Here is a 13,863-nt window from a genome sequence, read left to right as displayed (position 1 = left end):
AACCTATCTTAAATTTATTAACCCCTATCCTGCCCCCCCAACACCGTCGCCACTTATAATAAATTTATTAACCCCTATCCTGCCCCCCACTACACCGCCGCCACTGTAATAAATTTATTAACCCCTAAACCTAAGTCTAACACTAACCCTAACACCCCCCTAACTTAAATATTAATTAAATACATCTAAATCATATTTATATTATTAACTAAGTTAATCCTATTTAAAACTAAATACTTACCTATAAAATAAACCCTAATATACCTACAATATAAATAATAATTATATTGTAGCTATCTTAGGATTTATTTTTATTTTACAGGTACCTTTCAATTTATTTTAACCATGTACAATAGCTATTAAATAGTTATTAACTATTTAATAGCTTACCTAGCTAAAATAAAGAGAAATTTACCTGTAAAATAAATCCTAACCTAAGTTACAATTACACCTAACACTACACTATACTTTAATAAATTATTCCTATTTAAAACTAAATACTTACCTGTAAAATAAACCCTAAGATAGCTACAATGTAATTCATAATTACATTGTAGCTATTTTAGGATTTATATTTATTTTACAGGTAACTTTTGTATTTATTTTAGCTAGTTAGAATAGTTATTAAATAGTTATTAACTATTTAATAACTACCTAGCTAAAAGAAATACCAAATTACCTGTAAAATAAATCCTAACCTAAGTTACAATTAAACCTAACACTACACTATCATTAAATTAATTAATTAAACTACCTACAAATAACTACAATTAAATACAATTACATAAACTAACTAAAGTACAAAAAATAAAAAAAGCTAAGTTACAAAAAAAAAAAAAAGTTACAAACATTTAAAAACATATTACAACAATTTTAAGCTACTTACACCTAATCTAAGCCCCCTAATAAAATAACAAACCCCCCCCAAAATAAAAAATGCCCTACCCTATTCTACATTAAAAAAGTTCAAAGCTCTTTCACCTTACCAGCCCTTAAAAGGGCCATTTGTGGGCCATGCCCCAAAGTTCAGCTCTTTTGCCTGTAAAAGAAAAATACAACCCCCCCACCAACATTAAAACCCACCACCCACATACCCCTAATCTAACCCAAACCCCCCTTAAAATAACCTAACACTAATCCCCTGAAGATCATCCTACCTTTAGTTGTCTTCACTCAGCCGAGCCACCGATGGAACTGAAGAGGACATCCGGACCAGCAGAAGTTATCCTCCAAGGGGCGCTGAAGAAATCTTCCATCCGATGAAGTGATCCTCCAAGCGGCGCTGAAGAAATCTTCCATCCGGGTGAGGTCATCTTCCAAGAGGCGCTGAAGAAGTCTTCTATCCAGGCGAGGTCATCGTCGAAGCCGGGTCTTGAATCTTCATCCCGCCGATGCGGAACATCCTCCTTTCCCGACGAACTACCGACGAATGAAGGCTCCTTTAAGGGACGTCATCCAAGATGGCGTCCTTTCAATTCCGATTGGCTGATAGGATTCTATCAGCCAATCGGAATTAAGGTAGGAAAAATATGATTGGCTGATGGAATCAGCCAATCAGATTCAAGTTCAATCCGATTGGCTGATCCAATCAGCCAATCAGATTGAGCTCGCATTCTATTGGCTGATCGGAACAGCCAATAGAATGCAAGCTCAATCTGATTGGCTGATCGAATCAGCCAATCGGATTGAACTTGATTCTGATTGGCTGATTCCATCAGCCAATCAGAATATTCCTACCTTAATTCCGAGTGGCTGATAGAATCCTATCAGCCAATCGGAATTCGAGGGACACCATCTTGGATGACGTCCCTTAAAGGAACCGTCATTCGGCTAGTAGGCGTCGGGAGAAGAGGATGTTCCGCGTCGGAGGTCTGCAAGATGGATCCGGAAGAAAGAAGATTGAAGATGCCGTTGATAGAAGACTTCATCCGGATCATGGACCTCTTCAGCTCCCGCTTGGATGAAGACTTCATCCGTATCATGGACCTCTTCAGCTCCCGCTTGGATGAAGACTTCAGCCGGATCATGGACCTCTTCAGCACCCGCTTGGGCTTGGATCAGGACATCGGAGGAGCTCTTCAGGACGGATCGGTGAACCTGGTAGGGTGAAGACAAGGTAGGAAGATCTTCAGGGGCTTAGTGTTAGGTTTATTTAAGGGGGGTTTGGGTTAGATTAGGGGTATGTGGGTGGTGGGTTGTAATGTTGGGGGGGGTATTGTATGTTTTTTTTTACAGGCAAAAGAGCTGAACTTCTTGGGGCATGCCCCGCAAAGGGCCCTGTTCAGGGCTGGTAAGGTAAAAGAGCTTTGAAATGTAGTAATTTAGAATAGGGTAGGGCATTTTGTTATTTTGGGGGTCTTTGTTATTTTATTAGGGGGCTTAGAGTAGGTGTAATTAGTTTAAAATTGTTGTAATATTTTTCTTATGTTTGTAAATATTTTTTTATTTTTTGTAACTTAGATAGTTTATTTCATTGTAGTTATTTGTAGGTATTGTATTTAATTAATGTATTGATAGTGTAGTGTTAGGTTTAATTGTAGGTAATTGTAGGTAGTTTATTTAATTAATTTAATGATAGTATAGTGTTAGGTTTAATTGTAACTTAGGTTAGGATTTATTTTACAGGTAATGTTGTAATTATTTTAACTAGGTAACTATTAAATAGTTCTTAACTATTTAATAGCTATTGTACCTGGTTAAAATAATTACAAAGTTGCCTGTAAAATAAATATTAATCCTAAAATAGCTACAATGTAATTATAATTTATATTGTAGCTATATTAGGGTTTATTTTATAGGTAAGTATTTAGCTTTAAATAGGAATAATTTATTTAATAAGAGTTAATTAATTTCGTTAGATTAAAATTATATTTAATTTAGGGGGGTGTTAGTGTTAGGGTTAGACTTAGCTTTAGGGGTTAATACATTTATTATAATAGCGGTGAGCTGCGGTCGGCAGATTAGGGGTTAATAATTGAAGTTAGGTGTTGGCGATGTTAGGGAGGGCAGATTAGGGGTTAATACTATTTATTATAGGGTTAGTGAGGCGGATTAGGGGTTAATAACTTTATTATAATAGCGGTGCGGTCCGCTCGGCAGATTAGGGGTTAATAAGTGTAGGTAGGTGGAGGCGACGTTGTGGGGAGCAGATTAGGGGTTAATAAATATAATATAGGGGTCGGCGGTGTTAGGGGCAGCAGATTAGGGGTACATAAGGATAATGTAAGTAGCGGCGGTTTACGGAGCGGCAGATTAGGGGTTAAAAATAATATGCAGGGGTCAGCGATAGCGGGGGCAGCAGATTAGGGGTTAATAAGTGTAAGGTTAGGGGTGTTTAGACTCGGGGTTCATTTTAAGGTGTTAGGTGCAGACATAGGAAGTGTTTCCCCATAGCTAACAATGGGGCTGCGTTAGGAGCTGAACGCGGCTTTTTTGCAGGTGTTAGGTTTTTTTTCAGCTCAAACAGCCCCATTGTTTCCTATGGGGGAATCGTGCACGAGCACGTTTTTGAGGCTGGCCGCTTGCGTAAGCAATATCGAGAGTTGAAGCTGAGTTAAATATGCTCTACGGCCAGAAAAAAGCCGGCGTTAGCTACGCGGGTCGTTACCGACAAAACTCTAAATCTAGGCCTTAGTTAATAATATAAATATTATTTAGATTTATTTATTTAATTAATATTTAAGTTAGGGGGTGTTAGGGTTAGTGTTAGACTTAGGTTTAGGGGTTAATAATTTTATTACAGTGGCGGCGGTGTAGTGGGGGGCAGGATAGGGGTTAATAAATTTAATATAGGTTGCGGCGGGTTCAGGGAGCGGCGGTTTAGGGGTTAAACTATTTTTTCTTTGCGGCGAGGTGCGGGATCAGCAGGATAGGGGTTAATAACTTTATTACAGAGGGCGGCGGTATAGGGGGGGCAGGATAGGGGTTACTAGGTATAATGTAGGTGGCAGCGGTGTCCGGGAGCGGCGGTTTAGAGGTTAATACATTTATAAGACTTGCGGCGGGGTCTAGGAGCGGCGGTTTAGGGGTTAATACATTTTTAATAGTTGTGGCAGGGTCTAGGAGCGGCGGTTTAGGGGTTAGTAACTTTATTTAGTTGCGTGGGGCTCCGGGGGCGCCGGTATAGGGGTTAGAGCAGTGTAGTTTAGTGTGAGTGCTTAGTGACAGGCTAGCAAGAAAGCTGTCAAACAGCCGAAGAGCAGCGAGATCGGATGAGTGATAACTCTCACAGTCCACTGCTCATCGCCCCGCGGCTTTTTGACAGCTTTTTTTGATAACTTAGGTTTTTTTTTCAGGTCCGCGGCGGCGAAGGTAGGCGAGCTTAGGCGGGCGTATTGGGCCGGCGAAGTCAGAAAAGTTGACGGCTTGATAACTACCCCCCTCAATGTGACCTTGACAGTGCTGGGGCCCTTGGTTTCAGGCTGGTCCTTACTGGGTACAAATCCTTCTGTCTTTGAGGCCTAGTTCAGACATGTGGCACCTTTTTATGTCCGGTTGGTCCAGTGAGGGCGCCCAGTGATCAAATATGATTGTGTGATTTTCTTGTTTAACAAGCTTCAACTAGCATCCTGAGAGGACTTGAGGGTCCTTGGTTGCTTAGGGGCATGGGGTATTGGTTCAGTCCTCATTCTCCTTTCAATCCAGTGGGCCTGGACTCCGTTGAGATCTGCGGCGCAATGCTCAGTCGTTTCCGAATGTTTCAGGAACTAGAGTGTTCCTTCCCATTGTGGGTTGGAGGCTTGGAGGATTTAGGTCCTTCATACTGCCGTTCTTATGGTTTTGCCTTTCATGGTCTCTTTGAAGTGTCCTTTTAGGACTTATTCCTTTTAGAGGTTCTCTTCCTTTGGGATGAGACTTTCTGGACTTTATCTGTTTTTTGTGGCGGCTTTGGCCGCTTAATTAGGAAGTGAAGGCTGTGAGGCTCTGTCTTCCTTCTGGAGTTAGTCGTCTCCATATCAGGGACGATAGGAGGTGTTGTCTCTTTTTCCAAGCTTTTTGCTTAGGGGATGTTTTTCTGCCTGGGTTCGGGATGCTTTGCATTCTTCTCCCTTGGGTGTGGTCCTCTGGAATGTTAATCTGAAAGGATTATGGAGACTAGCCTTTCTTCTACTCTCTTTCGGGTGACTCTGTTCTCGTTTTCATTTCCCTTAGTGCTGCCCTTGGGGCCTTTGGGCTCTAGAGAAATTGTGTGACTTTGTCACAACCTAGTACCTTGCTGGGGGGGTGTTGACCTCCGGCTAAGGGTGTTCTCTTCCCTTTGGGCTGGGAATTACGAGTGAGTCCTTCCTTCCAGTTCTCATCCCCTGTGAGGTCTGATTGCTTCAGAGGGGTATCTTGTGTTCTCTGAGGGTGTCGTTCGTTCTAGGGTGATTCTGGGTCCCGGGTCTGTAGTTCTTGTCTTGGATTCTTCTTGGATGTCTGGAGACTTATGATCCGATGGATTGGTTCGGGACGACCCAGTTTTTTTCAGGGACCCTATGTTACGACATAGGGGCTAGCTCATGGGCTTGAAAACAGGTAGCCCAGAGTTCTCATTCACCTTCGGTACTGGTTATAAACTTTAAGGCCTGACTTGTCCTTCGGATGGAGTGTGCTCCTCTATGAGGAGTTTTTTTCTCTGTTTGGTCAACAGTGGTGTTTGAATGATTTTTCATCTGGTCTGAGATACCGTTTTGCGACTTGGGGACCTTCGTCTTCAGTTGCTTTCTAGAGTGTGGTTGCACTGTGTTAGGGGAAGATCCTCACTCTATTTCAGTCTCCTGGCCTTATCCCGTGGTTTCTGTATTTCTGGGGCCTGGGCGTTGCCACCCCTTGTTTCTATGAGACTGGTTGGGTCTCTGTTAGCCTGACCCGGTTTCTCAGGTTTTTGCTCTATGTTTTTATTTAGGACTCATTGTGCCCTTTTTAGGGTTTTTTTCTGGAGTTCCTTAGCTGGAAGCTAGCTCAGCATACTAATGCACTGTGGCTACTCTGCACTGTAGCAAACCGAAGGTTGCAAGTTCGATACCCAGCGAGGTCTGCTCAGCCTTTCCTCCTTTTGAGGTTGATAAAATGAGCAGCGCCTTGAGACCCTTAAGGGGGATTAGCCGCGCTTTACAAGTAAATCATGTTTTATCTGTGCCTTTTATTCTTTGTGGAAGAATACGGTAGTTTGTTCCCTTTCTTTAGTAAGGGATGTGTTGTTTGGAGACCGACTGGCGGGCGACGTTGTCTCTTGGAGGCTGTTGACTCAGTCGAGTCTAGTTCCTGCGGTCTCTAGCAAGGCTGTGGACTGTCTGCGGCGTGTCAGTGTCCTGGGACTTTCCCTTTCTTTTAAAGTTGTTCTCGGCTGCGGAACAGCCTCGAAGTAGGGGTTTTCAGGCCAGGTGCCCTCAGAATGGGTCGCCTCTTGTACCCTACTGTTTTTTGCATTCAGTGTCCTCTATAGCTTGGTTATTGTTTTCCCAAAAGTAATTAATGCAGCTGTGGACTCTTTCCATTTATGAAGAAAAACTTAAATTATGCTTACCTGATAATTTTCTTCAGATGGAAAGAGTCCACAGCTCCCCGTCCGTGTTTTTTTGTTGGGCGGCCGTACTTTTTGTTCTTCTGGCACCTTTTCACTCTAATGTTTCTTCTATATTAGCCCGTTTTTTAAAAATACTATTAAAAACAGGGGCACTTTCATTCATCAAAGTTTACAAAACAGCCATTTTGATTAAAAACTTCCCTTTTTTTCTTTTTACAGGCAGAGCACCTTCCCCCTCCTGGAAATCCTCTCTTCACACATCAGCAATGACTAATCCGGCTTCCTCCAATCACAGCATGGCCTCAGGAAATAACTACCCTGGGGGGAAAGCCGTGATTGGAGGAAGCCGGATTAGTCATTGCTGATGTGTGAAGAGAGGATTTCCAGGAGGGGGAAGGTGCTCTACCTGTAAAAAGAAAAAAGGGGAACTTTTTAATCAAAACGGCTGATTTGTAAACTTTGATGAATGAAAGTGCCCCTGTTTTTAATAGTATTTTTATTCACCAAAGTTTACCTTCACTTTAAACATGCAAGTGCTGTGGATAAAGCTAGCGTAATATTAGCCCACCATAGCACTTACAGTGTTGTGCTCAGTTAATAATCTAACCCAATGGGCACTGTTTATAAAGGTGCAACTCCGGAGCAAGTGTGCTGTAAGTGAACATGCTAACAAGTTAAGAAGCTGCAATCAAACACTAAACAAATGCTAGATAGACTGATGCATTCAAAGAAAAGATCAATCTGAGAAAAACATGTAGAGGAATTTTTTACAGTTTCATTAGCTGTTTAAATATTGACAAAATAAGTGTAAAGTTTCAGTGTCTATAAAACAATGGGAGCTGCCATGTTGTAACTTAGATTACCTTCTCTGCTGTAGCCAATTAGGGATAGTTATATATAGGTCACTAGAGTGTGCAGCCAATCACGGTGTGGGATATAACAGTGTCCTGCACTTCCATTTTCAATAGGAACTGAAAAGCTCATAATTTTGGAATGGAATTATAGGAAAAGGGGACAAAATAAATAATGAAAACATATTTTATTCATATACAATTTATGATTTTATATTACCATCTCAAAGTGTTTAATGTTGCTTTAAAGGGACACTGAACCCAAAAATTTTCTTTTGTGATTTAGATAAAGCATGACATTTTAAGCAACTTTCTAATTTACTCCTATTATCAAATTTTCTTCATTCTCTTGGTATCTTTATTTGAAATGCAAGAATTTAAGTTTAGATGCCGGCCCATTATTGTTGAACAACCTGGGTTGTTCTTGCTGATTGGTGGATAAATTGATCCACCAATAAAAAGTGCTGTCCAGAGTGCTGAGCCAAAAAAAACCTTAGATGCCTTCTTTTTCAAATAAAGATAGCAAGAGAACGAAGAAAATTGATACTAGGAGTAAATAAGAAAGTTGCTTAAAATTGCATGCTCTATCTGAATCATGAAAGAAAGAATTTGGGTTCAGTGTCCCTTTAACCGTGTGGGTTCCTAACTCCTCCTCCAACTCAGAGGTAATCAAGTTAATTTATCTTAGACTGATGTGTCTGCAATGACTGACAAGCAGTTATAAATACATTTACTTATTATTCTAAGGTTAATCTCTGCTTTGAATTCCACAGTATGTTTTGCATTTACTGGTTAAAATTATTTGAATTGTGTATATTAAAAAAAAATAGAATAGTCTTGAAATAGTTGTCCAACGATGACAGAAGGTCCTCTACTGAAAATCAATGTTGCTCCGAAATAAATTATTTATGCAAATTTTAAAATGTTCTAAATAATTGGTTGAGTTAATTTCTGAACATTCTAAACCTTTATAAATGTGGTAACTGATTCAAATTTCCCATCTGTGTACATATCTATATATCTGTCAATGAGTTACTTCGCTATAAGTAAGTGCGTCTGTCTTACATGAATATTGTCTCTTCCTACAGCTTGAACAGCAGACACAGTCCCCCTGCTGCTGCCTCCTCCTGGTATCAGAGGACAGTCACCAGCTATTCTGTCAGGTGAGAGGTTGCACAAATAAAACAAAATAAATATAATACAGCACTGAGTATGTTCATGTAAATTACCACACATGCTTTGCAGTTCCTAGAATACAAATTCTCATAGTATTATTCAGTGCTCAGAATACTGATACAAATTATACAAATTATAACACAGTACTATTCAGTCCTCAGAATACTGATACAAATTATCACATAGTACTATGCAGTGCTCAGAATTCTGATACAAATGTATTACACTGTACTATGCTGTGCTTAGACCACTGATACAAATTATCACACTGTACTATTCAGTCCTCAGAATACTGATACAAATTATCACATAGTACTATGCAGTGCTCAGAATTCTGATACAAATGTATTACACTGTACTATGCTGTGCCTAGAATACTGATACAAATTATCACACAGTATTATGCAGTGCTCAGAATTCTGATACAAATGATCACACTGTACTTTGCTGTGCTTAGAATTCTTATACAAATTAGCATATTAATATTCAGTGCTCAGAATACTGATACAAATTCTTGGTACTATGCAGTGCATATAATACTGATACAAATTCTTGGTACTATGCAGTGCATATAATACTGATACAAATTATAACACAGTACTATGTAGTGCTCAGAATACTGATACAAATTATTGCACAGTACTATGCAGTGCTTAAAATACTGATACAAATTATCACACAGTACTATGCAGTGCTCAGAATAATGATACAAATGATCACACAGTTCTATGCTGTGCTTAGAATACTTATACAAATTATCATAGTATTATCGAGTGCTCAGAATACTGCTACAAATTATCACACAGTACTATGCCGTGCTTATAATACTGATACATATTATCACACAGTACTATGCAGTGCTCAGAATACTGATACAAATTATTACACAGTACTATGTAGTGCTCAGAATACTGAATTAAATTATCACACAGTGCTATACAGTGCTCAGAATACTGATACAAATTATCACACAGTTCTATGCTGTGCTTAGAATACTTATACAAATTATCATAGTATTATTGAGTGCTCAGAATACTGATACAAATTATCACACAGTACTATGCAGTGCTTATAATACTGATACAAATTAGCACACAGTACTATGCAGTGCTCAAAATTCTGATACAAATTATTACACAGTACTATGCAGTGCTCAGAATTCTGAATTAAATTATCACACAGTGCTATACAGTGCTCAGAATACTGATACAATTTATAACCCAGTACTATGCAGTGTTTTTAATACTTATACAAATTATCACACAGTACTATACAGTGCTCTAAAAATACTTATTCAAATGATCACACAGTACTATGCAGTGCTTATAATACTGATACACATTATCACACACTACTATGCAGCAATGAAAATACTGATACAAATTACAAACTGTGTGATACAAATCACACAGTACCATGCAGTGCTTAAAATACAGATACAAATTATAACACAGTAGTATGCAGTGCTTACAATACTGATACACATTATCACACGGTACTATGCTGTGATTAGAATATTTATACAAATTATCATAGTATTATTTAGTGCTCAGAATACTTAATACTGATACAAATTATCACACAGTATTATGCAGTGCTTAGAATACTTATACAAATTATCACACAGTACATTACATATTACTGCATGACAATTTGTATCAATCTTAAAGGGACAGTCTAGGCCAAAATAAACTTTCATGATTAAGATAGAGCATGTAATTTTAAACAATTTTCCAATTTAGTTTTATCACCAATCTTGCTTTGTTCTCTTGGTATTCTTAGTTGAAAGCTTAACCTAGGAGGTTCATATGCTAATTTATTAGACCTTGAAGGCCACCTCTTTTCAGAATGCATTTTAACAGTTTTTCATCACTAGAGGGTGTTAGTTCACGTATTTCATATAGATAACACAGGCACTGATTGGCTAGACTGCAAGTCTGTCAAAAGATCTGAAATAAAGGGGCAGTTTGCAGAGGCTTAGATACAAAATAATCACAGAGGTTAAAAGTATATTATTATAACTGTGTTGGTTATGCAAAACTGGGGAATGGGTAATAAAGGGGTTATCTATCTTTTAAAACAATAAAAAATCTGGTGTAGACTTTCCCTTTTTAAATTAGAGAGTGGCAGATTCAGGGGAAATGTGAGGAAGCATTTTTTTTTACAGGAAGGTTGGTGGATTCATGGCATAAACTTCCAATAAAGGTGGTAAACACAAAGGGATAGATTTAACAATTACTGGGTGGACATGATTCGCTGTATCGAATTGTGTCCGCCCAACATGCTTGTGCAATGCCACCCCCTGCCCATTTGCAGGCTAGCAGGGGGTGTCAATCATCCCGATTGTATTGGGATGATTTCAGTTCACCACTTAAAAGATGGCAGAGAAGTTAAGGAGCAGTAATCTTCTTAACTTACGACACAACACAAGAACAATAGCACTACAGTAATTAGTTTCCCAGATATAGAGAGGAAATGGTGCTAGTGCATCTATATATAATATGAACACAAAGAAGGATGGCACAAGGAGACAGCGTGCCTACCCTCACCAAGTATGCACATACTGTATAGCACTCTAGGCCCTGACTATTGGGCAGTATAAATCCAAACAGGTTTTAAAATGTAACTTTTATTAACAATGGCTAAAAATAAAAACATAATTTATGCTTACCTGATAAATTTATTTCTCTTGTGGTGTATCCAGTCCACGGATCATCCATTACTTGTGGGATATTCTCCTTCCCAACAGGAAGTAGCAAGAGGATCACCCACAGCAGAGCTGCTATATAGCTCCTCCCCTAACTGCCATATCCAGTCATTCAACCGAAACTTTCTCCCAAAAATAGCCTCCGAAGAAGCAAAAGTATCAAATTTGTAAAATTTTGAAAAGGTATGAAGCGAAGACCAAGTCGCCGCCTTGCAAATCTGTTCAACAGAAGCCTCATTCTTAAAGGCCCAGGAGGAAGCCCCAGCTCTAGTAGAATGAGCTGTAATTCTTTCAGGGGGCTGCTGTCCAGCAGTCTCATAGGCTAAGCATATTACGCTCCGAAGCCAAAAAGAAAGAGAGGTTGCCGAAGCTTTTTGACCTCTCCTCTGTCCAGAGTAAACAACAAACAGTGTAGATGTTTGGCGAAAATCTTTAGTAGCTTGTAAGTAAAACTTCAAAGCATGGACCACGTCCAGATTATGTAAAAGACATTCCTTCTTTGAAGAAGGATTAGGACACAATGATGGAACAACAATCTCTTGATTGATATTCTTGTTAGAAACTACCTTAGGTAAAAACCCAGGTTTTGTACACAGAAATACTTTATCTGAATGAAAAATCAGATAAGGAGAATCACATTGTAAGGCAGATAACTCAGAGACTCTCCGAGTCGAGGAAATAGCCATCAAAAACAGAACTTTCCAAGATAAAAGTTTAATATCAATGGAATGAAGGGGTTCAAACGGAACCCCTTGAAGAACTTTAAGAACCAAGTTTAAGCTCCATGGGGGAGCAACAGGTTTAAACACAGGCTTAATTCTAAACAAAGCCTGACAACAAACGGAACCCCTTGAAGAACTTTAAGAACCAAGTTTAAGCTCCATGGGGGAGCAACAGGTTTAAACACAGCCTTAATTCTAACCAAAGCCTGACAAAAAGCTTGAACGTCTGGAACTTCTGCCAAACGCTTGTGCAAAAGAATAGACAGAGCAGAAATCTGTCCCTTTAAAGAACTAGCTGATAATCCTTTTTCCAAACCCTCTTGGAGAAAGGACAATATCCTAGGAATCCTAACCTTACTCCATGAGTAATTCTTGGATTCACACCAATAAAGATATTTACGCCATATCTTATGATAGATTTTCCTGGTGACAGGCTTTCGTGCCTGTATAAGGGTATCAATGACTGACTCGGAGAAGCCACGCTTTGATAAAATCAAGCGTTCAATCTCCATGCAGTCAGTCTCAGAGAAATTAGATTCGGATGATTGAAAGGACCTTGTAGTAGAAGGTCTTGTCTCAGAGGCAGGGTCCATGGTGGAAAGGATGACATGTCCACTAGGTCTGCATACCAGGTCCTGCGTGGCCACGCAGGCGCTATCAATATCACCGATGCTCTCTCCTGTTTGATTTTGGCAATCAGTCGAGGGAGCAGATGAAACGGTGGAAACACATAAGCCAGGTTGAAGACCCAAGGCGCTGCTAGAGCATCTATCAGTGCCGCTTCTGGGTCCCTGGACCTGGATCCGTAACAAGGAAGCTTGGCGTTCTGGCGAGACGCCATGAGATCCAGTTCTGGTTTGCCCCAACGATGAATCAATTGAGCAAACACCTCCGGATGGAGTTCCCACTCCCCCGGATGAAAAGTCTGATGACTTAGAAAATCCGCCTCCCAGTTCTCTACACCTGGGATATGGATTGCTGATAGGTGGCAAGAGTGAGTCTCTGCACAGCGAATTATCTTGGAGACTTCTAACATCGCTAGGGAACTCCTGGTTCCCCCTTGATGGTTGATGTAAGCCACAGTCGTGATGTTGTCCGACTGAAATCTGATGAACCTCAGGGTTGCTAACTGAGGCCAAGCTAGAAGAGCATTGAATATTGCTCTTAACTCCAGAATATTTATTGGGAGGAGTTTCTCCTCCTGAGTCCACGATCCCTGAGCCTTCAGGGAATTCCAGACTGCACCCCAACCTAGAAGGCTGGCATCTGTGGTTACAATTGTCCAATCTGGCCTGTGAAAGGTCATACCTTTGGACAGATGGACCCGAGAAAGCCACCAGAGAAGAGAATCTCTGGTCTCTTGATCCAGATTTAGCAGAGGGGACAAATCTGTGTAATCCCCATTCCACTGACTGAGCATGCATAGTTGCAGCGGTCTGAGGTGTAGGCGCGCAAATGGCACTATGTCCATCGCCGCTACCATCAAGCCGATTACTTCCATACACTGAGCCACCAAAGGGCGCGGAATAGAATGAAGAACACGGCAAGATTTTAGAAGCTTTGATAACCTGGATTCTGTCAGGTAAATCTTCATTTCTACAAAATCTATCAGAGTCCCTAGGAAGGAGACTCTTGTGAGTGGGGATAGAGAACTCTTTTCCTCGTTCACCTTCCACCCATGTGACTTGAGAAATGCCAGTACTATGTCCATATGTGACTTGGCAATCTGAAAGCTTGACGCCTGTATCAGGATGTCGTCCAAATAAGGGGCCACTGATATACCTCGCGGTCTTAGGACCGCCAGAAGCGATCCCAGAACCTTTGTAAAGATTCTTGGAGCTGTAGCTAACCCGAAGGGAAGAGCCACAAATTGGTAATGCCTGTCCAGAAAGGCAAACC

The 13,863-nt window shown here is 40.2% G+C and overlaps 1 protein-coding gene across 4 annotated transcripts in view; it reads left to right on the top strand.

Moving 5' to 3' along the window:
• PDE2A (phosphodiesterase 2A) overlaps nucleotides 1-13,863 on the top strand; it is a 1,131,360-nt gene that overhangs the window by 849,713 nt on the left and 267,784 nt on the right. For all 4 annotated transcript variants that reach the window (XM_053708776.1, XM_053708774.1, XM_053708775.1 and 1 more), the window contains one exon: nucleotides 8,448-8,522. In XM_053708776.1, the coding sequence (XP_053564751.1) occupies nucleotides 8,448-8,522 (75 nt within the window). The remainder of the gene's footprint in view (nucleotides 1-8,447; nucleotides 8,523-13,863) is intronic.

Source organism: Bombina bombina, chromosome 3, assembly GCF_027579735.1.
Source record: "Bombina bombina isolate aBomBom1 chromosome 3, aBomBom1.pri, whole genome shotgun sequence".
Classification (NCBI taxonomy): domain Eukaryota; kingdom Metazoa; phylum Chordata; class Amphibia; order Anura; family Bombinatoridae; genus Bombina; species Bombina bombina.
Note: the sequence above shows the minus strand (reverse complement) of the source record. Positions and strands in the feature narration are given on the sequence as shown.